The sequence below is a fragment of the Mercenaria mercenaria genome, chromosome 12, assembly GCF_021730395.1.
Source record: "Mercenaria mercenaria strain notata chromosome 12, MADL_Memer_1, whole genome shotgun sequence".
NCBI lineage: Eukaryota > Metazoa > Mollusca > Bivalvia > Venerida > Veneridae > Mercenaria > Mercenaria mercenaria.
The window spans coordinates 39,665,513-39,688,508 of NC_069372.1; the positions used below are offsets into that span (position 1 = coordinate 39,665,513).

Consider the following 22,996-nt stretch of genomic DNA (forward strand, 5'->3'; position numbering starts at 1 on the left):
TACTGAGATTTCGCTTTACTTGTATGAACTTTCAGTTGGAGATAGTCAAGCTAACATTTAACAATTTATGATACTGAAACTTGTCCACATTTTCATTTTTCAATAAACAACCTTAAGATTATTTTTGACAGTAATTATCAGCAAAGTGTGGTTTTTTTTTTGCATATCCTTAATGAAAAACAACTCTTCTTAATCAAATAACAAGAGCTGTCACTAATGGTGACAAATGCCCCCGCAGCACCTTGACCTTTGACCTGGTTACCCCAAAGTCAATAGGGGTTGTGTACTCAATAAGTACTATTAGCATGTGAAGTTTGAAGGTCCTGGGTGCAATGGTTCGCAAGTAAAGTGCCTTCATGCAAAAAGTTAACATTGGCCCCTGTGACCTTGACCTTTGACCTGGTGACCCCAAAATTAGTAGGGGTCATATACTCAATAAGTACTATCTGCCCGGTGACCCAAAAGTAAGTAGGGGTCATGTACTCAATGAGTACTATCAGCATGTGAAGTTTGAAGGCCCTGGGTGCAGTGGTTCGCGAGTAAAGTACCTTCATGCAAAAAGTTAACGTTGGCCCCTGTGACCTTGACCTTCGACCTGGTAACCCCAAAGTTAGTAGGGGTCATGTACTCAATGAGTACTATCAGCATGTGAAGTTTGAAGGTCCTGGGTGCAGTGGTTCGTGTGTAAAGTGCCTTCATGCAAAAAGTTAACGTTGGCCCCTGTGACCTTGACTTTTGACCTTGTGACCCCAAAGTCAGTAGGGGTCGTTAACTCGATGATAGCATGTGAAGTCTGAAGGTCCTGGGTGCAGTGGTTCGCGAGTAAAGTGCCTTCCTGCAAAAAGTTAACGTTGGCCCCTGTGACCTTGACCTTTGACCTGGTGACCCCAAAGTCAGTAGGGGTCGTGTACTCAATGAGTACTATCAGCATGTGAAGTTTGAAGGTCCTGGGTGCAGTGGTTCACGAGTAAAAAGCCTTCATGCAAAAAGTTAATATTGTGACTAACGAACGAACAGTTGAAAACTAATATGCCTCCCTTCAGGGCATAAAAAACAAAACATTTCATGCATACAGCAGAACAACAAAACACAGGTTTCACATTTCTATGCAAGCAAACTGTGAAGGAACAAGAGCACCGCCTTGCGGGTGCTGACGCTCATCTGATTTTTTTTGTGTAATAGAAATATTGTCCTACCCATGATTTTCTAAGTCTAAAAAGGGCCATCATTCTTGCAAAAAGCAGGATAGAGTTATGTTTCTTGATGTACAGTGTCCACTTATGATGGTGAAAAACTGTTGCAAGTTTTAAAGCAATAGCTTTAATAGTTTATGAGAAAAGTTGACTTAAACATAATACTCAACCAAGAAAATGATTTTCTAAGTCCAAAAGGGGCAATAATTATTGCAAAAAGCAGGATGGAGTTATGTTGCTTGCTGTACAGGGTCAGCTTATGATGGTGAACAAGTGTTGCAAGTTTCAAAGCAAAAGCTTTGATAGTTTAAGAGAAAAAGTTGACCTAAACATAAAACTTAACCAAGAAATCTGATATTTTCTAAGTCAAAAAGGGGCCATAAATCTTGCAAAAAGCAGGACGGAGTTATGTTTCTTGCTATACAGGGTCAACTTATGATGGTAAACAAGTGTTGCAAGTTTTAAAGCAATAGCTTTGATAGTTTAGGATAAAAGCTGACCTAAACATAAAACTTAACCAAGAAAACTGATTTTCTAAGTCCAAAAGGGGCAATAAATCTTGCAAAAAGCAAGATGGAGTTATGATTCTTGACGTACAGGGTCTGCTTATGATGGTGAACAAGTATTTTAAGTTTCAAAGCAATAGCTTTGATAGTTTAGGAGAAAAGTTGACCTAAACATAAAACTTAACCAAGAAATCTGATATTTTCTAAGTACAAAAGGGGCCATAAATCTTGCAAAAAGCAAGATGGAGTTATGTTTCTTGCTATACAGGGTCAGCTTATGATGGTGAACAAGTATTCCAAGTTTCAAAGCAATAGCTTTGATAGTTTAGGAGAAAAGCTGACCTAAACATAAAACTTAACCAGGCAACGCCGACGCCGACGCCGACAACCGCTCAAGTGATGACAATAACTCATCATTTTTTTTCAAAAAATCAGATGAGCTAAAAATGACTGATTGATATGACTTTCAATGGCAGACTCTGATTTATAAACCTGGTATTCCATTCAGGTGGCAGCATACACCATGTTTTCATGGAAATATTTTTCAAGCTGCAAATATAAATGTATTTAATCTCAGCAGCTAAGAAACAGCATTTCCTTTTTCATGGTGTATGACACAGGTGCACCTACTGCTCACCATTTCTGTCATGGACATGCACTTGGGTAGAACCATGCACTTTCCACAAGCCAGTTGGATGACTTCCTCACATTAAACATTTTGTTTCTGGTATGGCCCCAACACACACAGTATGTGTAGGAGTGACTGTGATTTAATGTTTAACAGCAACCTTACCCACTCACTGAGGTCTCACTTTCATGATTTGCAGGTCTCTAGACACTCAATGGACAAAAAACCTCAAGGTAAAACTTTTTACACAAAAATGTATGGTATGCATCAATATGATGAATATTCTACTTCTATTTTTCTTGTTTTTAGCAATGGGTCATCTGACTTCATGGGGAAAATATGTTCAGCTTATTTCAAATTTGCAATTTTTTTTCAACAACCACCAATGTCTTTCTTTGACTTTCTAAAGTATCTTGTCTCTTTTGGATCAAAGCCTTGTTCTTTAGCACCAAACACTGCCCAGTGAGGAGTTTTAGCCATATAGTCCTTCGCCGAGAAGCTCTGTTTGCCGTTGCTTTCTCTATGTTTCCTAACAAGCTCGTGAAACTTTGGATAGTCTATCCACGTCCACCACTCTCCATCTACCTTAAACTGAAACAGAAATTGATAAATTATACCAGTTACACCTTCAAAAAGGATCCACAAACTCATGATGAGGAGTTTTCTTGAAATAAATACATTATATCTGTTAAAGGCTGACTACCCTAACAAAATGCATACTACATGTAGATGCATATGTAAATTATAGTGTTTCTAATGTAAATATATAAAATTAACATTGTTATTTTCCTAAATTCTGACCCATGTTATAGTTGTGGGCAACTCACATAAAACAGACTTCGAAAACCTATCACCTTGGACTTAACATCTTCCGCCAATTTGAAATCAACTTAAAACCCCTGAAAATCTTACCCTTTTATGTGCTAGGAGGATACAGTTAGAATGCTCATGTTCTGAAGCAATCTCATAGTCTGGCAGCTCATCAGCAATCTGTTTAACAAACCCGACTACTTCCTCATGCCAGGGGACATTACTCATGGTAAGACTAGATGCCTTTGAATCTCCGCAGTATGTCACACCCTGCAATATAACTCAAAATTAGAATATTTTAAATAACCTAGTACATAATACACATTAGACTTTTTGCATACCTTTGGTAATCTGAAAAGTATTCCTAGATTCTATACCAATACTTTCTGTTCTCTGCTAAAACCTAATTACTCCCTACAAGAGTCAGATGTTCATGCATAGTTCAGACATAAATCTTTTGACCAAATATCTAAGAAAGCATCTGCATTGCCAAGGGATCAAACACATATCATCTAGATTTGGAGTATTGTGCATTCTCTACAACAGGGTCCATTCAGATCAACCAAGAAAAACTTTAAGACTTTATAAGGACTTTATAAGGACTTTCCCCTCAAATTCAAGGACTTCTTTTTCACTGTTTTCAAGGATTAATAATTGGGTGGAACAGGACATGATTCTAAATTTAAATTGTTCTTTGCCGCCATAACTTTTCCAACATGTCTTTCACATGTTTCTGTGTATTTTTACTCCAGTCTCACCCTGTTTCAATGTTGAATTGTTTTTCATACAATTCACACTCACAATATCACTGCCTATTAGACCCTGTGTTAATCTGACCATGGTACAAATAACATACTTCTAACTTTTAAGTCGGGAAGAAAAACAAGTACTTTCCAGGACCTTTCGACTTTTTAAGAATGGCATGAAAATTAGGACTTTTTAAGACTGTATGAACCCTGAACATGTACTGCACTAACCTAGCAGGTACTTTAATCATATTTAGCTCAAAGGATTTTCATGCAATATTTGCCAGGTTTGCACAACAGTTTTGCACTGCATATAATTGTTTTGCATGGCAAATACTTAAGTTTGTACAGCATATAATTGTTTTGAACTTTGCAAATTTCGTTTATACAGCATATCATTGTTTTGAACAGCATCTAACATGTCACTGGTTTGTCCAAAACATGATTGTTTGTACAGCACACAATTGGTATGGGCAGCTCACAGTTGGTACAGACAGCATACAGTTGGTATGGACAGCAAATTGTTGGTATGTACAGCACATAGATGGTATGGACAGCAAACAGTTGGTATGGACAGCACTTAATTGGTATGGACAACATTGTAACTGTTGGTATGGACAGCTCACAGCTGATATAGACAGTAAATATTAGTATGGACAGCAAATAGTTAGTATGACCAGTGCACTGTTGGTATGGACAGCAATGCTGGTATGAACAGCGCTTTGTTGGTATGAACAACAAATAACTGCGAGAGGCAGAACTGGTAAATGACATAAATGTCCTCATAATCATTGAAACTATGAACACGTAATGTCTGTACTTTTTTACTGTCCAGATACACAAATAAACATTCAGCTGTTATAAATAATGACGAATCACACTGAAACTCAACTATGGAAAAATACTTAATTACTGTTTGGTTTTGATGTTATTTCAAATATGAACAAGAGGGCCATGATGGTCCTATATCCCTCACCTGACTCAAACAGGTACAGGTACTTAGTAGAGGATCACTTTACAATGCTATTTGCCAAATATCTACACTCTATGCCTTGAAGTTTGGGACAAAATGATTTATGAAGCATTTCTTATACAAGGCTATTTAAAGCAAGGGAACTATAGGGCATGGTCAATTTTGACCCAAGAGATTTAATTTGAACATGCTTGTTAGATGACCATTAGACAATGTTACAAACCAAATATCTAAGCTCCGAGCCTTGCAATTTTGGAGAAGATTTTTAAAATATTTCCTTTTGGTTGTCCTGACAACCAGAACTCCACATAGAATAAAATTCTTTGAACACTTTTGGTATAGGACCACTAAAAGAACATTCCTCTAGTTTGGTTGAAATCAGCCCAATGCTATAGGACAAGATGTTATTTGAAGGAATTGTGGATGATAGATTGTCAGAAGGCAGACAAGTTCACCATCTAAAAATCATGTTTACATTCATCAAAACATGCCAAAATTGAGGTCACGTTACATACTATTTGGTGCTATACAGGAACTGGGAATATGTGCTTCCATATTTTACATACTATTTCATGTAAAAGACATTTCAAAACCAAAAAGTTTACAACAGAGTGGTGTCACACTTAACTGGCACACTCTAAGTCAATTATGAGGTGCACAAAATTATTCATTAGATCACTAAGCTCTTCTAAATTATACAGCGGGGACACACCTTGCTGTGCTATAATATTATTACAACATATTAACATTGATGTTATGTCACGTTATTATTTCATGTCATACATGCCCCAATAAATAGTGCTTCTCTATTTCATCTACATTTGATGTATTACTATATCAAAATGTTTTGAATCAATTACCCAATGCTGTAAAATTATTTCACTGACATATTATAGCCTATTCATCATGTTCAAATATATTAAAACATAGTTCTGCTATTATATCATTTCTTAAATATCTATACCTCATGTATCTTTCATACACCAGTGTGTAAAAGAAAATAAATCATTCAAAATGTTGCATTATTTGTGCACTTCAAGGATACCGCTATATTTACCTTAATTTCAATAAAATCAGGGTTTCCCAGTGCTACAAGTTTCGCATAATTTTCAATCTCATCTGTATTGAAAGCCTTCACAAGAGTTAACCTGTACACAGTTCTCTGCCCTTTATCTGACAGCTCCTTCAAGCTATCTAGAAATCTTTCCCAGAAGTCTTTAAACAATGGACGATCAATTTTCTTCAGGCTATCTTTTGTACTGGCATCAACACTAACATACAGCTGCGTAACAGGAGACAAATTCCTGAAGAAAAAAAAGTTCTTTTTTTTTTTTTTTTGTTAAACTTGCCTCAAAAATAAGATACATAAGAACTTATCATCTCTATATCTTTAGTTTTGTTTTTTTTTGTTTTTGTTTTTTTTTTGGGTTTAACGCCGTTTTTCAACAGTATTTCAGTCATGTAACGGCGGGCAGTTAACCTAACCAGTATATCTGAATTCTGTACCAGTACAAATTTGTTCTCCGCAAGTAACTGCCAACTTCCCCACATGAAACAGAGGTGGAGGACTAATGATTTCAGACACAATGTCGTTTGTCAAATAGTCACGGAGAACATACGCCCCGCCCGAGAAAAACTCGCGACCCCAAGATCCGTAGACCAACGCTCTTACCTACTGAGCTAACCGGGCAGGCATATCTTTAGTCTTTTTTTTTTATTATTATTATTATACCAGATTTACTCCTATTACTAGCTTAGTTTATAAATTACTTCACCCTTTTGTGATGAAAACTTTAAGCTTATTTAAATCTATCTTGAGTTTACCTCCTGGAAAAAAGAGAATTGGCGTTAAATGAAACAGTGAGCTATCCAGGGCTTGACCTATTACCTTGTGGTTTAGCAGCCTACACTTTAACTTCTAGAACTTCGTTCCTAGCTCCTATGCAGAGCTTATCGGACAAGCAAAGGAAAATGTTATGACAAAATGATTTTGTTCAGTGCAGAACATAAAAATATGACAATATATGACATAGGCTGACATGTTGTGACATAGAGACTTTCTCTATTCAACCCCCATTTATTATACTTAATATACATTTTGAAGCAACCCATTGGCTATATCTTTGTATTATCGTTTCTATTCATTGCAGGCATATTTTGTGATGTATAGCTCTGGCTGTGTTTGCTTTGCTCTGTACTTAAGAGAAATCTACCCTTACCTTTCAATTCCAGTAACAATGAAAATCTCTTTGGATTTATTTCAAATAAGCAAACAAATTTTTTCATGTTCCTTTCGTTAAAATCACTTACTTTATTGCCTCTGGGAATTGAGCATTAGTAACAAGGAAAGTTGAAATCTGTTTATCATGTAGCAGATCTATAAATTTGTTGATTTCTGGGTACATGATGGGCTCCCCAACAAGAGATAAGGCACAGTGCTGTGGCTGCTTTCCTTCTTCAAACTTGTCCGGCTGGACACCTGGCACACCTGCAAAATTACTACAAAATTAATCAATGTCATTCAAAGGTTCTTTAACATTGTATACGAGAAACAATGTCTCTGAGGATGCCTATTTTGTAACCAGGGTGACAATATCAGAGCTTGAAAAATGTGGTCTTCAGCCAATTAACATCCTCAAGTGTGTATACTTTTTCTGCCAAAATTCCAAGAGAAAGTTACATAAAACAGAAACATACAGACTGCAGGAAAATGGTATGCAATCATGTTATGGCAATTGCTGCCAAAGTCTATTATGTTTGAAGTATGAAATATCAAACTGACAGGTTTTCTAACAAAATCATACATAAATGGCCACCATTTTGTTCTGTTTAAGGTCATAAGAGAAGTATAGCTATGTAACAGATACAGCATGGAGATATTAATGGTTATCTATTCTTTATTAAACCAAATAAGCATCCATTGGTTTGCTAGGAATCATGGACATATTGTGCATTACTATATGCCTCCTGATATACATTGCAAGTCTATAATTTGCACTAAAGATCGGTCTATAGTTCAACATTAAATTTTGCTGGGATAAGTTCAAAACTTCAAGAAAAAAATATCAATTTATCATTTGTGATGTTGTGCAATAAATCACTTTTTGAATGGTATGCCAGTCAATAGGCAAAACTATTGACCTTTGATCCTTGGGACCTCATGCAATTGGTTGGACTTTTGACCGGCAAGCCATTCAATGTGTCCTAAAAGTGCCTTAAGGCATAGAACTGTCAGTCTTTTGCAAAAGTTTATCTCTGTAGTCAACAAATATATCACATGGGCTCCCCCACTTATCTATCACTGTATGGCTAGTGTGTAAATGGCAATGATCGTGGAAATCCTAGAAACACAAATGTTTAGGTCAAGGGTTATAAGTCTGCTTTAACGAAGTGAAATCTTAAACAAACCCACGCTGCACCTCTTCATAGGGTGGATAGGATTCCTACAGTTTCAGGACTCTAGGTTAAATACTTTTGGACATACCCGTAACACAAACATTAAAATTTTAGACCACTTAAGATATTTCTTATCATGTCAAATGACATAAGTCTGGGCTAACTTAGCTAATCCTCAAACATGAGACTACTATACCTTTAAACTGTTTAATCATATTGACATGATTTTCTAGAGCACCATTAAATACCACTTCTGGGTCATCCATCTGCCATCTCCATTCTGTGCCAACTGGATTTGTGTGATGTCTGAAACAAAAAAAACAAAAAATTCGCAACTTCCGTTTTACAAAATTGACTTTTGCTATTAAACTTAAAATGAATATAGCACAGTAAAAAATGGTTTTGTTTGTTGTTTTTTATTTACTTTTTATAAGCTTTTTAATAACTGAATGTCTGACTTTGCTTACACAGTCTATTTTGAACACCATTCATGTGATTCGTGAAAATCAGAAATAAAACTCCACTGAGTCAGAACATTTCTATTTTACGGAATAAATTATTACCTACCTCCAACAGAAGACACATTTATTGGCACAGGCAAGACTGGGCGTGGTCTCCATACATCTGTGACTCTCTATTCCATAAAATGTATGCTTGTAGCAACCCCCTCTACCTCGTAACATTGACTGAAAGTTAAATAACATATTTTTTCATTTTGTTTTAATGTAGCACTGACACAATTTTAGGTCATATGGTGACTTTCCAGCTTTGACGGTGGAAGAAGACCCTGAGGTGCCCCTCTGTGCATTCTTTTATCACAGGCGGGTACCTGGGAAGAACCACCAACCTTACATAAGCCAGCTGGATGGCTCCCTCACATAAAGAATTCAATACCTCTAGTGAGGCTCGAACCCACATTAGAGAGGGGCAAGTGATTCAAAGTCAGAGACCCTAACCTCTAAGCCATATTTTCAGTATATAAAATCCCATGTAAAGGCGGTGTTGCGGATCAAGATGCAAGCAGATCTACTTTTCAAGCCAGATATTGTGGTGTTCAAACATGTATAACAAAGACAGCTTTTCTAATATGAACAAAGTTCTCATCTTTTTTTCTTTCCAACCAAACTTTCCTTGATAAAACTTCCAAAGGAGACTATTATTTCAAAACCTTATAATTATAAACTTAATTCTCAAATTTTCCTATCTGCTTACCTTTGTCCACCTGCAGAGTTTCACACCTGAGTGTGAGCCTACTATCTTGTACCCCTGTTTGACAAGGGCTTTCCTTAGCTGTGGGGTAACCATCTCCTTCTTTTCTGTACCATTCATTGCAGCTTCTTCTTCAGCTTTTCTATGCACCTTTATTATAATGATATAAAACTACTACTGAGTGACAAATCAATTTATGCTAATTAGCAAGTACAAGCGCATCAATATTCATTACATAACATCATGACTTTAAAAATATTGAAACATAGGTTATAGTAAATGACTTGTATACATCTTTGCTAGGCTGAAATCATGAACCAAAATATGTCAAAATTTATTTTGTTGTCATGAAATGGAACACTTACTGAATGACTTGGCAGTCAATAATTAGAACCACTTGCCTTCTGACCAGCAATCCATTTAACAAGTACATTATCATTATCACTAAATTTTGTATGATCTTTAAAAATGTATGGAATATATGCCGTGGTATTTTTTATGCAGATAAGTCAACAGTTTTGAACAAACTAATGAAAGAATACTATAAACTAAAATACACTGACATAAGAGAATTGGACAAACAAGAAATCTAAAAGTACTTCTGTCACATGCAAGAGGAAAAATTTCGCATTTTTTTCCATAAGCTCTGGTATAATAATAATAATAATAATAATTATTATTATCTTTTCGATCTTGCAAAAGGGATGTAAACATATACATACCAAATATTGATCAAAGAACCTTTTCTTTAAGTTAACCTTTCATGAACAAACAATTTCATTTTCATCTTTAATATATGGATATATACAGTATTACTAACATTTCATATAACCAGAGAATGCTAGAATTCTAATGGTCTGCACAAATTTTTAACTGTTTCATTCTGAGCCCTGTAGAAGCCAAAAAGTATTAACAACTGTACTCAAATTTCACAGTCACATCAAAGAATGAATTTACATACATGGACAATGTGTTATTCCTGAGTTACCGACACATGTTATCCAAGCTCAACCCAACTATGGTAATTCCATACAAAACAAGAGAAAATCATTTGAAACCACATCAAACTGCTCTCATGTAAGCCTGGGTGCTCAAGTCATTAATGCTTGTAAATTCAAATTTTCTGCTCATTAATATTTATGGTTACTGTGTTGGCACTTTTTCAGAAGAGAGACTATTTTCTAAAAATAAAACTATGCCTTTAGAGGAGTACTCTTAGACCAAATTTACCTTGGCAGTTTTCATTTTTTTCATGACCTTTCCAAGATCTTCAAGGTCAACAACACCTGAGCTGTTCTGTGTTACTCCCTCCTCATTTTCTACAGTGTCGTCTGCTTCCTCATCAGTAGTGGTCTCGTACAACTGCAAACAATATAAACCTTAAAAAGAGTCCTAGACCTAGAGATAATTTTTTCTGTCACTTTATTGTGAACCTGTACAATATTCAGTGTTGTAAGTTGACCAGAATAAACATGCACGCTAGGCGAGCTAGGCTGGTACTGGGACGAGCTCCAATGGAATTTCTTTTGTCCAGTATGCATTTAAAAGTATTTACAAAATATTTAGTACAAAACAGTATGTTTTGAAAAACATCATTTATGAAAAATATGTGCAGGAACAGGCCTTTAGTGCCTTTATGAAGATTCACCAGTTCTGCTGGTAGACCTAAACTTGAACCATCACATGACATCAGTTTCATAATTATCTTAAAATAAGGGTGTTACCCTGTACAGTATTTTAGTTATAACAGAATGTAACCAGTCTGATGGTCTAGGTACATACCTTATTTCAATATGATGTACTGTGGCTACTGAGCAATTTTGTGTTTAACACTGTTTTTCAACAGTATTTCAGTTATGTAATGGTGGACAGTTAACCCAACCTGTGTTCCTGGATTCTGTACCAGTAACTGCCAACTTACTCATATGAATCGCGAGGTGGAAGACGAATGATTTCAGACACACCATCTTTTATAAAAATTGTTATGTACAAGGATCAAACTCACACTAACCTGAAGACCCGTAGATTTATGCTCTCTTTCTTGTGCTTAGTGGGTGGCTTTTGCTCAGTAGCAGAAACAAAACAGCAGCAACTGCTTAGACATTGACTTTGTTCAATGTAAAACTAAGACATGCCTCGTTAACTTACCAGGGCTTGTTCTAAACAAATTAAATGTGTGACTCAGCTAAATTCAGAAATTTAAGTTTGTTTTTCTCTGACTGAACAAAGTAGCAACAGCAAATATGCATAAAAATACATAAGAAAGATGACTGAAACTTCTGAACTTTCAATTTCAGCTACCATTGTATAAAAGACTTCCTAATTTACATTACTGAAAGACTCATCTCCCAGGAACAGTATACAGTCGACTCACTTAATACGAACTCGCTTGATACGAATATTCGGATAAAGCGAACAAAGTCCGGATTCCCCGGCCAAGTCCTTCTGTTTCCTTTGTAAAATTATTTCGGTAATAGCGAACTCGCTTCATACGAATAATCGGTAGATACGAACACATTTGGAAGTCCCAATTATCTTAAATGTTATAACTTTCCATCTTTTAATACGAATTAATTTTAGAAGTCGGCGGCCATTTCGCCTTTGTTACACTGTACAGTGCTGATAATTAATCGAAGTAAAAAGAATAGTATTGTCAACATTGTACCGCGTGGTAATTAGACAATTGAGTAGTTCACACTTATTCAAAAACAAATACTCAGTCCATTGTGTATCATGTCAATACGAAACAATTTAATTAATTGACATGTCAAGATTTAAAGAGGTGTAAATAATTTTAAACACATTTTTGACCTCCTATTTTCGATAAAGGGAGATCGTGTCTTACAAAAGATTATATAGTACAAGCTTCATAATAGAAATAATGATGGATATAATTTGGCGCTCTGGACCTCGACCGCACATTGCAATTTAAATGCATACAGTTTTACGTGTTTAAGTAAGACTTTTGTTGAGTAATTTCAATGTTATCTGAATAAATTAACTTAATCAGTTTAAAACTATTAACTTAAAGTACTTCCATGTATCGGAATCTATTCACCGATGATACCGGTGATACTGCCCAACTTGCTCGGACAAATTTTCATTAATACGAATTTCGTTTGATACAAACACATTTCCCAGGTCCGGATGAGTTCGTACAAAGCGAGTTTGACTGTATCTCCCTTACCTCATCTTCTGACGCCGGTTCCTCGTCACTGCTACATTTACCACCATCCTCCTTACATTTACACTTCCCACCACATTTTCCCTTTTCTTTCTTCCCACCTGTTGTGTTTGGAGTCAGCTGTTTTCTCCCAGTCAATATTGGTCCAGCTTTACGCCAGAATATTTTACGCCAAGCTCTAAAGTCTTCTTCTATACCTGGAAACAAGGAAAAGGCAAAAACCCTATGTATGTCAGTTGACTGGAGAAAAGCATAAAATCTATGCAAGCTGATTGGGGAAAGCATAAAACCTATGCATGTCAGTTGATTTGGGAAAAGCATAAAATCTATGTATTTCAGTTGATTTGTGAAATTATCATAAATGCCAGGTGTCTAGTATGTCAACAGCCTGTGCTGAACTGAGATAGATTTTTGATACACTGAAAAAAAAGCACTGTTTTTATACAAACACATAAGTTTTACATTTTACAAAGATAAGTAACAGTAAGTATAGCTTTACAGGGCAATGTTAGAAAGAAACCAGAGGTGATTTTGAGAAAAGCAAATGTCTCCCACGACTGCCTAATCATCTGAACAGAAAGTCTGTCTTTATATACTGTTTGCAGCCTATTGGTATCGTTGGAATTGGAGTAACCAGTCTACATCTGTGTATCGGTAATTATGTTGAAGGGCTATAATTCCGAAGTGCCTGGGCCGATTTGGCTAGTTATCGAACTTGGCCAAGGACTTATTGGAAAATACATTTTGTTCAAGTCTGGTGAAGATCGGATGAGAAATGTTCGACTTAAGAGTGCGGACAGGCTTTGTGACAGACACACAGACAGGAGTAAATCAATATGTCTCCCACACCACACATGATTATTTGTCTACTGAAACCAGTTACCTGACTTACTGATGTTGAGTTACCTAATTACGTTTTCCAACTTTCTGATTATCAAATTTCAATATTTCTTGACTTTGCGATGCTTAGGTTTATTAATTTATCCTGACTCAATTAATTGATATTTTCTGACATTCCGATACTCAAGTTATGACACACTGTTTTCTATCCAACCATCACAGATAAAATATATTGTACCTGAGGACTGAACTTCTGACTTTCAATCCAGTGTTTTGACCTACCTGCTGAGCTTATCAGGCAGGCTGAATTGAGAAGCTGTATAAAATGAAAGGATAAAAGTATAAAGTAAAAACATACCTCCATGCTTACTATTAACTACATCTTCATCTCCCATACCAAGGGGCATAACTCTCATTGCAGATAAGCTGTGTAACCATTTGTCAATATTCTTACCAACCTTTAACAATAAATAAACATGTTATAATTTACAAAAATAACAGTTCAATCGATTTAAAACATCCATAAAATTAATGTAGTTTAGAAACCATGTTCACGGGGCTGAAATATATCAAAAACTGACTAGGAAAAAGTTTATTCATTTGAATTAATCTTTGCATCTACAAGTAAATAATTCACTCAAAAGACTAATCATTTACACTTCAAATCAGCTGGTTCCTTAAAAGTAACAACTTCCATCCAAGAAATACATCTGGAGGCAGACAGAATGTAATGCTGCTGCTAAGGCAATGCTCCAATAAGATGCTCTTCCAATCCAGCAAGATAGTAAAGCGTCTACCAAAAGGCATCCTCATCAGTCATTTATATAGCAGCTTATTAGCCATAATAAATAATAATTGAGCCGTGCCATGAGAAAACCAACCAGTGGCTTTGCGTCCAGCATGGATCCAGACCAGCCTGCGCATCCGCACAGTCTGGTCAGGATCCATGCTGTTCGCTTTCAAAGTCTATTGCAATCAGAGAAACTGTTAGCGAACAGCACGGATCCTGACCAGACTGCGTGGATGCGCAGGCTGGTCTGAATCCATGCTGGTCGCAAAGCCACGATGTTGGTTTTCCCATGGCGCAGCTCATATCATTCTACATACAGATTCAACATGCAGCTACATGTATTTAATCATTCTACCTACCACATTATAATGGTCTGTGTACAAGGAGTTCCCTAGACCAAACACACAGTATTGCAGATTCTTCAGTAGTGTTTTCTCTACACGGAAATCTGTTGAAGTCTCCTCTAACCATTTATAAAACCAGGCCGCACTTTCTGTAGGGGTACCCTCTGTGTATGTGGACAGGATAAATACACAAACTGTGTCTGTACTCTGTAAACCAGGAAGAAGACAACTTTTAGTATGTAGTAACCAGGAAGTGAATTACTAGTATATAGCATACTATCAAGTTTCAAAGACCAGAAATACAATGTATTCTGCAGAAACTACTGTTTTTCAGTCATAGAATAATTCAGATTTTTTACAACTATTTCTATATCTCTATTATATCTGGAATACTTCTTTAAGACTATTTCTTGAAGTATATCATTAAAATGTGGAAAATATCTCCTCAGAAAAGAAGGATATGGTATCACTGTTGTGAACATTTCATAAGATGTTTTCCTCACTAGCCAGCATGAAAGGATTTCAAATATTTTCTACACTGTTATAACAACTAATTTGTAGACCAGTCTGGAGAACTGAAACTGGTCTCAAATTTCAATTTTGAAACTATAGCCCTATTCATATAAAAGATCTTAAAACAAAATGCACAAACTTCATCAGCTAAGTTATCCTCAGGATCATATTTGTTTAGATCTATCAGTTCCACTATGTATCCTTTCTTTGTTACCTCGTCACACAGCTGGCTGGCAAAAACCTACAATAGCAAGCCTTCTATTTTTATTCAGAAAAGTAAGTACATTTAATACTGTCGTCTGAAAAAATATATCGTGGACATTCTGAAACTACAAGTCAGTGAAAACCCTTGAACTCCAAATAAGGATACTCATATGTTTAAAAAAGAACTTATAAGTCACCCTGTACATTTCACTGCTTGCAGTTCTTCTAAAACACTACATAATAACTGAAGTTTCAAAGAAACGAATAAATAACTGAGGTTTCAAAGAAACGAATATCATTTCAGCAGTAATGTACTTAGTATTTCATTGTAAATTTTGAATGAATATGTGAAAGTCCTAAAAACTTCCTATTTAGTTTACACATACTTCTTTCAACCGAAGTTGACTTTCTCAATTACACCAAAAACTTTGTCTCATGACTTGTGAATGTTGTTATTCTCTTTCCCTGTAATCAAGTAAGTAGCGTATATTTACCTTAGCTTTTCCAGTCTGTGAGCCATAAAATACCTTCAATTTTAGACGAACAAATTTTGATACATCATATTTTTTCTTCAGTGCAACATTTTCTGTCCCTGTAGATGATGGCGACGGAGCATTGTGTGGCACATTTTCTTTCACTTGCTCTGTGTTGATCTACAATAAAAATAATTTCATTCTCTAGTCTTTTGGGGATTGGCAAAGTTACAGAATCATGGTATACCAAACAATTTTACTTTGATATTTAATGGCCAATTAGGTATACAGTCTAAATGGTGAGCAGGTAAACACCTTGGCCTAAGCCAGTATGGTACCCAGACTACTAGTAAGCAGGTAAACAGTTTGGCCAACTTCGATTTAGGCCACAGTTGTTAAGCTTCTTGACAACTAATAATTGAAGCCAGTGTGCTGAACTGCTGACAACAGACCAGGGTTTGCTTGTTCCTGGTCCAAGTCACATGTTCAGCTACAAAGAAACAAGTAATCTGTATTAGTGGATTTTATGCTCAGATCCTTCACAGAAAACAGGGTCAGGATGGTCAGACAATTGAAACAGACCCTTGATATCACTGAGGTATAGCTCATTATATAAAATCTCTGTTTAACCCTGGTAACTCCGCTACACTAGACAATTTTCTACGTAATTACAATTCGCTTCAAAACTTAGATTCTTATGGATTCATGCAACCATTTTCCCCATCACTATTGGATGTTTCCCATCATTTTAAGAGCCTGTTACTTTGCATCTTAATTCATGCTTTAATCATTTATATTGGTGGACAAAAAGACATATAGGCAGTGAGAATTCAAAATTTATTTATTTGGGTTTTACAGCGCACCAACACAGTATAGGTTATATGACGCCAAACAGGACTGCAAATTCTGGTTCCACATCTCATTAACATCGAAATAAAAACATGAGGTATGGAATCAAAATGTGCATACCTGCTGGAATCACAGAGTTACTGCAAAACCAAGTGTTAAGACCCTATTAGTCGCCTCTTACGATCATGCAAGGGTAAGGCAGTGGTTCAAAATCTTCTAGATACAATACATTACCTGTGACTTAGGGGGTTTCTTCCGCTCCCACACCAGCCAAAGTATACAAACTGTTGCAAGAACTACTGTCCATACTGGGATCTGGAATGTGTCACTTACAACTGATGTCAATAGCTTTTCAAGCATCTTATATCTGAAATACAATTGGATTTTTAACCAAATGGTTATTTCCTAACCACACGCAACCAAAAAGGCTTAAAAGGTACTAAAGTCTTGTAAATTGTTAATTTAGAGACAACAATTTTGAAACAAGGTCAAGGCAATGTCCTAAATGACAACACGTTGCAATAAGGTTTCATTTTTTGCTACAGCTGGCACCATGTACACTAAATAAAATATGGATCTGTATGACTAGCCTAAACTCCCAGTTCTATGTGAATCTCATACAAAGTTATGTACAATCTTACATAAGCCATGTTAGTCATACACGTTTTATATGTTTTTTTTTTCAGAATGGATAGCAGAATGCATGCAGTAAACGACTTTGTGCATGTGAATAGTTGTTTCTTGTTTACGACGCTTTCTATAAATGGTAGGTTGTTATATGCAACATAATTATTAATATTTATGAGCAAAAATAACATTATTTTACATCTAGAAAAATATTTCAGGCTTTGAAAATTCACTTTTGCACTCATTGACAACATGAACCTAATTTTGTAAGCCTGTTAATGCAGCAATCATCTGTCGATTAAATATCATCTAATATATTTTTCACACCTTGTGTTGCAAACACACAGACTACTGTACTTGTCAGCCAGAGACAGACATACGTGGGTTAATTGGAAGTGCTGTTCTGTCATGTGAATGCAGTTTGGGTTAATGTTCTGCAGCTGACCGGAACTTATAAAAAAAATATTCTGCTCAGTGGGCCAATAAAAAAATTCGAAGTGCAGTGTTTTTAGCGGGTCAGTCGGGAGACAGCAAGCAAACCTTATTTTAATTTTGGCCTAATCATCATGGAAAACATGACCGGGGATCGAACTCACGACCCCGCGATTCCTATATCTGTGCATGGCCAAGAGAACAGTTGTGAGCAATTTAAATTGTACAGCACGTGCTCCTGGGAATGTTCCTTAATATTGTCTGACTGTGGATCTTAATTACATTACTTTAAAGTGTAAGAGACTATAAATTATTTTAAGTTGGCATATGTTAACAAATATGCTATGGTTAGTATAATTTCTTAGGATATCGCATCAAATTAGTTGGACTATTGTTTAAGCTAGTTCGAACTAAGTCATTTAATTATCATTCTAGACTCTTCGACAATGTTTTGACAAGATATATAGGCCATTTCAAATGAAATTATCACGATGTCATCAACACCCTGGTATAAAACAGATAGATTCTTGAAGGAATGCGCAGCAGAAATAGCCCCAGCCCTAACATTGGTGCTTCAAGCCTCACTACAACAAGGTCGAGTTCCTGATGACAGGAAACAGGCTTTGGTTACTCCTGTCTTCAAAAAAGGCGACAAAAGCTTAGCCTCGAACTACAGGCCCATCTCCCTTACCTCCATCTGCTGCAAAGTGATGGAACATATCATCCACAGCCAGGTCATGCAGCACCTAGACAAACATAACATCCTTTCTGACAACCAGCATGGATTCCGGAAGAAAAGGTCGTGTGACAGCCAACTTATCCTCACCATACAGGACCTTGCTGCAGCGCTTGACGAAGGGGAACAAATCGACGTGATCCTTTTGGACTTCTCCAAAGCCTTCGATAAGGTTCCGCACCAGCGACTCCTCCTGAAACTGGATCATTATGGGATCGGCGGCAACACCATCAAATGGATCCACAGTTTCCTCTCCAACCGTAGTCAACAGGTTCTTGTCGAAGGACATTCATCAACAGCTGCGCCTGTCACCTCCGGAGTACCACAAGGCACCGTTCTTGGCCCTCTTCTCTTCCTTTTGTACATTAATGACCTGCCACAGAAAGCGACATCAACATCTCGCCTGTTCGCAGATGATAGTCTCCTCTATAGGAAGATACGGTCACAGCAGGACACCATAGCACTACAGAAGGACCTGGACCAGCTGCAACAGTGGGAAAAGGACTGGCAGATGGATTTCAACCCATCCAAGTGTGAGGTTGTTAGAATAACCAAAAGGAGAAACCCTATCAAAGCCACTTATACCATCCATGGCCATGACTTATCAGTAGTCACTTCCGGCAAGTATCTTGGTGTGACATTAACTGAGAACCTTTCCTGGAATGCTCATGTGGGCGACAAGACCAAGAAAGCAAACAACACGCTTGGCTTCCTTCGACGCAACCTCTCAAGATGCCCACAGGGAGTCAAAGCCCAATGTTACAACAGCCTGGTGAAGCCGGTAATTGAATATGCTTCAGCCGCCTGGGACCCTCATACCAGCAGAAACATCCAGCAACTGGAAGCGGTCCAGCGCAGAGCAGCCAGGTTTGTGATGGGGGATTACAAGACCAACAGCAGCACCAGCCAGATGATATCGAACCTTGGCTGGGATTCTTTACAACAAAGAAGATCAGACAGTAGACTGGTGATGATGTACCGCATTACACACGGCCTAGTAGACATCCGTAAAGACTTGTTCCTCCACACAACAGCACTCTCCACACGTGGTCACACCTTGCGATATGCACTGCCTTTCTGTAGGACTGACACTTACAGACACTCCTTCTTTCCAGCCGGCATCCGATTGTGGAACCAGCTGCCAGAGCACATCGTCGCAGCCCAGACCTTGGACACTTTCAAGGCAGGGCTTGCCAGTTGTCGCCGCTAGCTCTATGTACAGGGATTTTAACTGCTTTTACCTTTTTTATCCTGCACTGTTGCTCATCTCACAATGACCTTGTACATAGTCTTTTCATACGCGACGATGCTCCAGAGTGAGCCCTGCGTATTACCAGGAAGAAGAAGAAGAAGAAGAAGTGCAGCCCATGACATTTACAAGTATCCAGCTTGTCCGAAAACTGTTCCCATCGGTAACTGTGCAACAGAGGGTCAAGTACTATTTTGACTTCTTCAATATTCAGTTTCTTTCAAAGATTAAAGGGACAAAAAAAGCAAAATAAAATTCTTTTGTTAACCTTTTCTGCTATTAGACTGTCGAAAGTTATAAATCTTATGTACTTGATTGATGTCACGTTTTGCAGTAACAGGATGTGAAACTCGGTACCAATATCTCACATGTTTACTTCCTGTTACATAAAGTGGAAATTGAGTAAAGACACGAAATTACCTAAGTTAAGAAACAGAAATGTCTACAGAAGGTCAAAGCTATGAAACTAAAGGTATATTTTTTAGATTTTGTTGTGGCAATTTTGTGCTGAGCAATTCTTTAATTAAGGAGGTATAAAGGATTCGTACCCTAATTATATCGTAACCACTGTAAATTAGATCATTACATAATTTACGTACATTTGTTACACCCCTGACTGTCCATGGCACTAAAGGGTTAATCTAACAGCAAAGCTGTTGGATGTGTCCTATATACTGACAACCACAGTCCACTACACTCCTCTCCTCTCTAGCATGGTAGGACTAGGCATCAACTGAACCTGAACCTCCTATCAGGTTCAAGCCCGAGGCATCAGCGGAACCTCGTCAGCAGGGCTTTTTCAGTGTGTACCACGGGGCCAAAATTGGGTCCCATTCCCAATGGCAAATATGCATATTTTTTCCCCAATACCTGTTCAAAAACTCCCAATCAAAGCAAAAAAAAATATTTTTTTAGACCTATTTTGTTGCAAGTTATAGTGGTGCAACCATTGTATTGTAGATTTTATTGAATTTTCAGCTTGAATTTGAATATAAAGCAGTTTCCTTTTATGAATATTAGCAGTAGAAATCACAGAAATATACGTAAAGAAAAAAAAGACTGATTTTCATGGAAATACTTTCCTAATTTGGATGTTTAACCGATATATATATTTCCCAATATGGCAGTATTCGCAAGTCGAAAATTCCGAAAAAGCACAGGGGCCTTTTTCCCAAAATGGCCAGAAAAAGCCCTGATCAGTAATTCAGTTTCAAGCCCCAGGCATCAACTGAACCTAGCATCTATCAGTTTCAAGCCCCAGGCATCAATAGAACATCATCAGTTTCAAGCCTGAGGTATCAACTGAACCTAGAACTCTCCTACCAGCTTTAAGCCTGAGGCATCAACGGAACCTTGTTCCTATCAGTTTCAAGCACGTGGCATCAACTGAACCTCCTATCAGTAAATAGCTCGAGGCATCAAGTTCAACTGAACCTAGCTATTATCAGTTTCTAGTCTCACTTAAGTGTAAGAGTTCGTCAGACATAAATGCCGCCACTGTAGAAAAACTGAGAAGCATAGTTTGGAGTTGAACTTTCTTGAATTCCTTCATACTGATCTCCCCATTGCATTAAACTTTCCCCATTGCATTAAATGGTTTTCATCTTGAGGACCAATGATTAACACCGCCAGCAGTGACAGAGCTTGCAGTCATCTGTCTGGCAGACAGTCCTCAACAGTCTCTTCCCGGAACAACCTCCGGGAGTGTTGGATGTATGTTTACTAAAACTAATAACAGCATGACATCCGTTAGCAGGGCAAGGCTGACCTGACCTGTTCTTATACATTTCGGGTTTTGTTGAGAACGAAATCCTCAACTACAAGTCTAATACCTCAGTCACACATACGGCACGGAAAGCTACGTTTGGCTATGGATAGAAACGTAGTAATCCGTATCGATCTGTACCTGAGCCATACGGATTGGTTCGGATTGATACAGGTTACTACTTTAAGGTACGGCTCAGGTATGGATTACTACGTTTCTATCCGTGGCTAGACGTAGCTATCCGCGCCGTATGTGTGACTGGGGTATAATAAAGATGGATGGCAGTACCCAACAAACTGGACATGAAAATTACAATTTTGTTGTAAAGAAATATTTTTTATATACTGGTTAGAAACTTGAAGTATTATGTGATGGCCCATTTGTCTGCCCAGTGATTCATCTGTTCTATTTCATTTTTTGAGCACAACTTGAAAACCATTTTGTGTTATTGGCTTCAAACTTGGCATATATGTAGATAGCGATGAATCAGTGTACCGGTACGCGTGCAAAGCACATGAAACGAATCAGTAGGTCAAGGTCAAAGGTGGAGTACAAAACTTAATTTTGTCTCTGAAGTTAACTAATGTTTACTTACCATTCAAGATACTGACTCCAAACTTTGCATATTATAGGTAGGTAGTGATTAGAAAATATGCACATGAACTGGATCATTAGATCAAACTCAAAAGTGATGGTCATAACAAAATGAAAATAATATCTGTCAATAATTCGTTTCAAGAGAATAACTGAACTATAATCATGGTATTGACTTCAAACTTGGCATATAGCATCCGTAGCAATGAGACAATGTGCTGAGGACACAAACCATGTTTTTAGGTCAAAGATCAAGGTCAAAAATGAACAGGGTTGGCTGGTATTTTCCAGGGGTGGTAATTCCCTCCCTGGTAGTAACTGTCTTGGGAAACAGTTTTAAATTGCAAAAAATGGGAAATACATGACTCCAAATTAAAAAAAGAAATAGAATATACTGTTTAATCAAATAAATGTGACAAAACATGTAGTAAATGAGTGATAATTTATAATTAAATGAACACGTATTTAAATAATACTATATTTCAATGTAGGGAAATTGACTTTCAATTTTCATACATAGTCAAGTTCAACCAGCACTAGTGTGATATATCTTCAAATGCATGATGCAAAATACAAAATACAAAATCTTATTTATAGTCCGGTTTAAATATTAAAAAATCAGCTATGTATAGCTTTTAATATCACAAATACACAGCATATATATTTACTTCTTTCTTCACTGTCATAGAATGAAAGGCACAAAGGTCAGATTTGTCCTTATTCTGTGTCGGGAATACAAAATAACAACCATTCAAGGTACTGACTTCAAACTTTGCATACAGCATGGGTGCTGATGAGAAGATACGCAGAGCGCAATGCGCCATGAACCAGACCAGTAGGCAAAAGGTCAAGGTATTGAGCTCAAAAATCAAATTTCTATTTGTCTATCTTATTTTGTGACTGGAGCATTAAAGGTATTGAAGTCAACTTTTCTT

At 37.0% G+C, this 22,996-nt stretch overlaps 2 protein-coding genes across 3 annotated transcripts in view; one reads left to right on the forward strand and one right to left on the reverse strand.

Annotated features, from left to right (window-relative positions):
- LOC123535476 (S-adenosyl-L-methionine-dependent tRNA 4-demethylwyosine synthase TYW1-like) lies at positions 1-20,046 on the reverse strand. Its single transcript, XM_045318167.2, has 15 exons — positions 19,971-20,046; positions 16,893-17,025; positions 15,831-15,989; positions 15,272-15,373; positions 14,635-14,826; positions 13,844-13,943; positions 12,649-12,842; positions 10,692-10,823; positions 9,465-9,611; positions 8,820-8,938; positions 8,449-8,558; positions 7,167-7,344; positions 5,914-6,160; positions 3,240-3,407; positions 1-2,918 (listed from the first exon to the last, which is right to left on the reverse strand). The coding sequence occupies exons 2-15, from the start codon at positions 17,016-17,018 to the stop codon at positions 2,700-2,702; spliced, it is 2,193 nt and encodes a 730-aa protein (XP_045174102.2). The 5' UTR covers positions 17,019-17,025; positions 19,971-20,046; the 3' UTR covers positions 1-2,699.
- LOC123535479 (uncharacterized protein C1orf50 homolog) overlaps positions 20,021-22,996 on the forward strand; it is a 19,197-nt gene continuing 16,221 nt past the window's right edge. Inside the window, exons 1-2 of one of the 2 annotated variants that reach the window (XM_045318181.2) lie at positions 20,059-20,174; positions 22,750-22,913. Coding sequence is in view for 1 of the 2 variants with exons in the window: in XM_045318180.2 (XP_045174115.2) it covers positions 20,141-20,174 (34 nt within the window). In the remaining variant the exon portion in view is untranslated. Of the gene's footprint in view, positions 20,175-22,749; positions 22,914-22,996 lie in introns of both variants that reach the window. The other variant, XM_045318180.2, reaches the window with a different exon arrangement.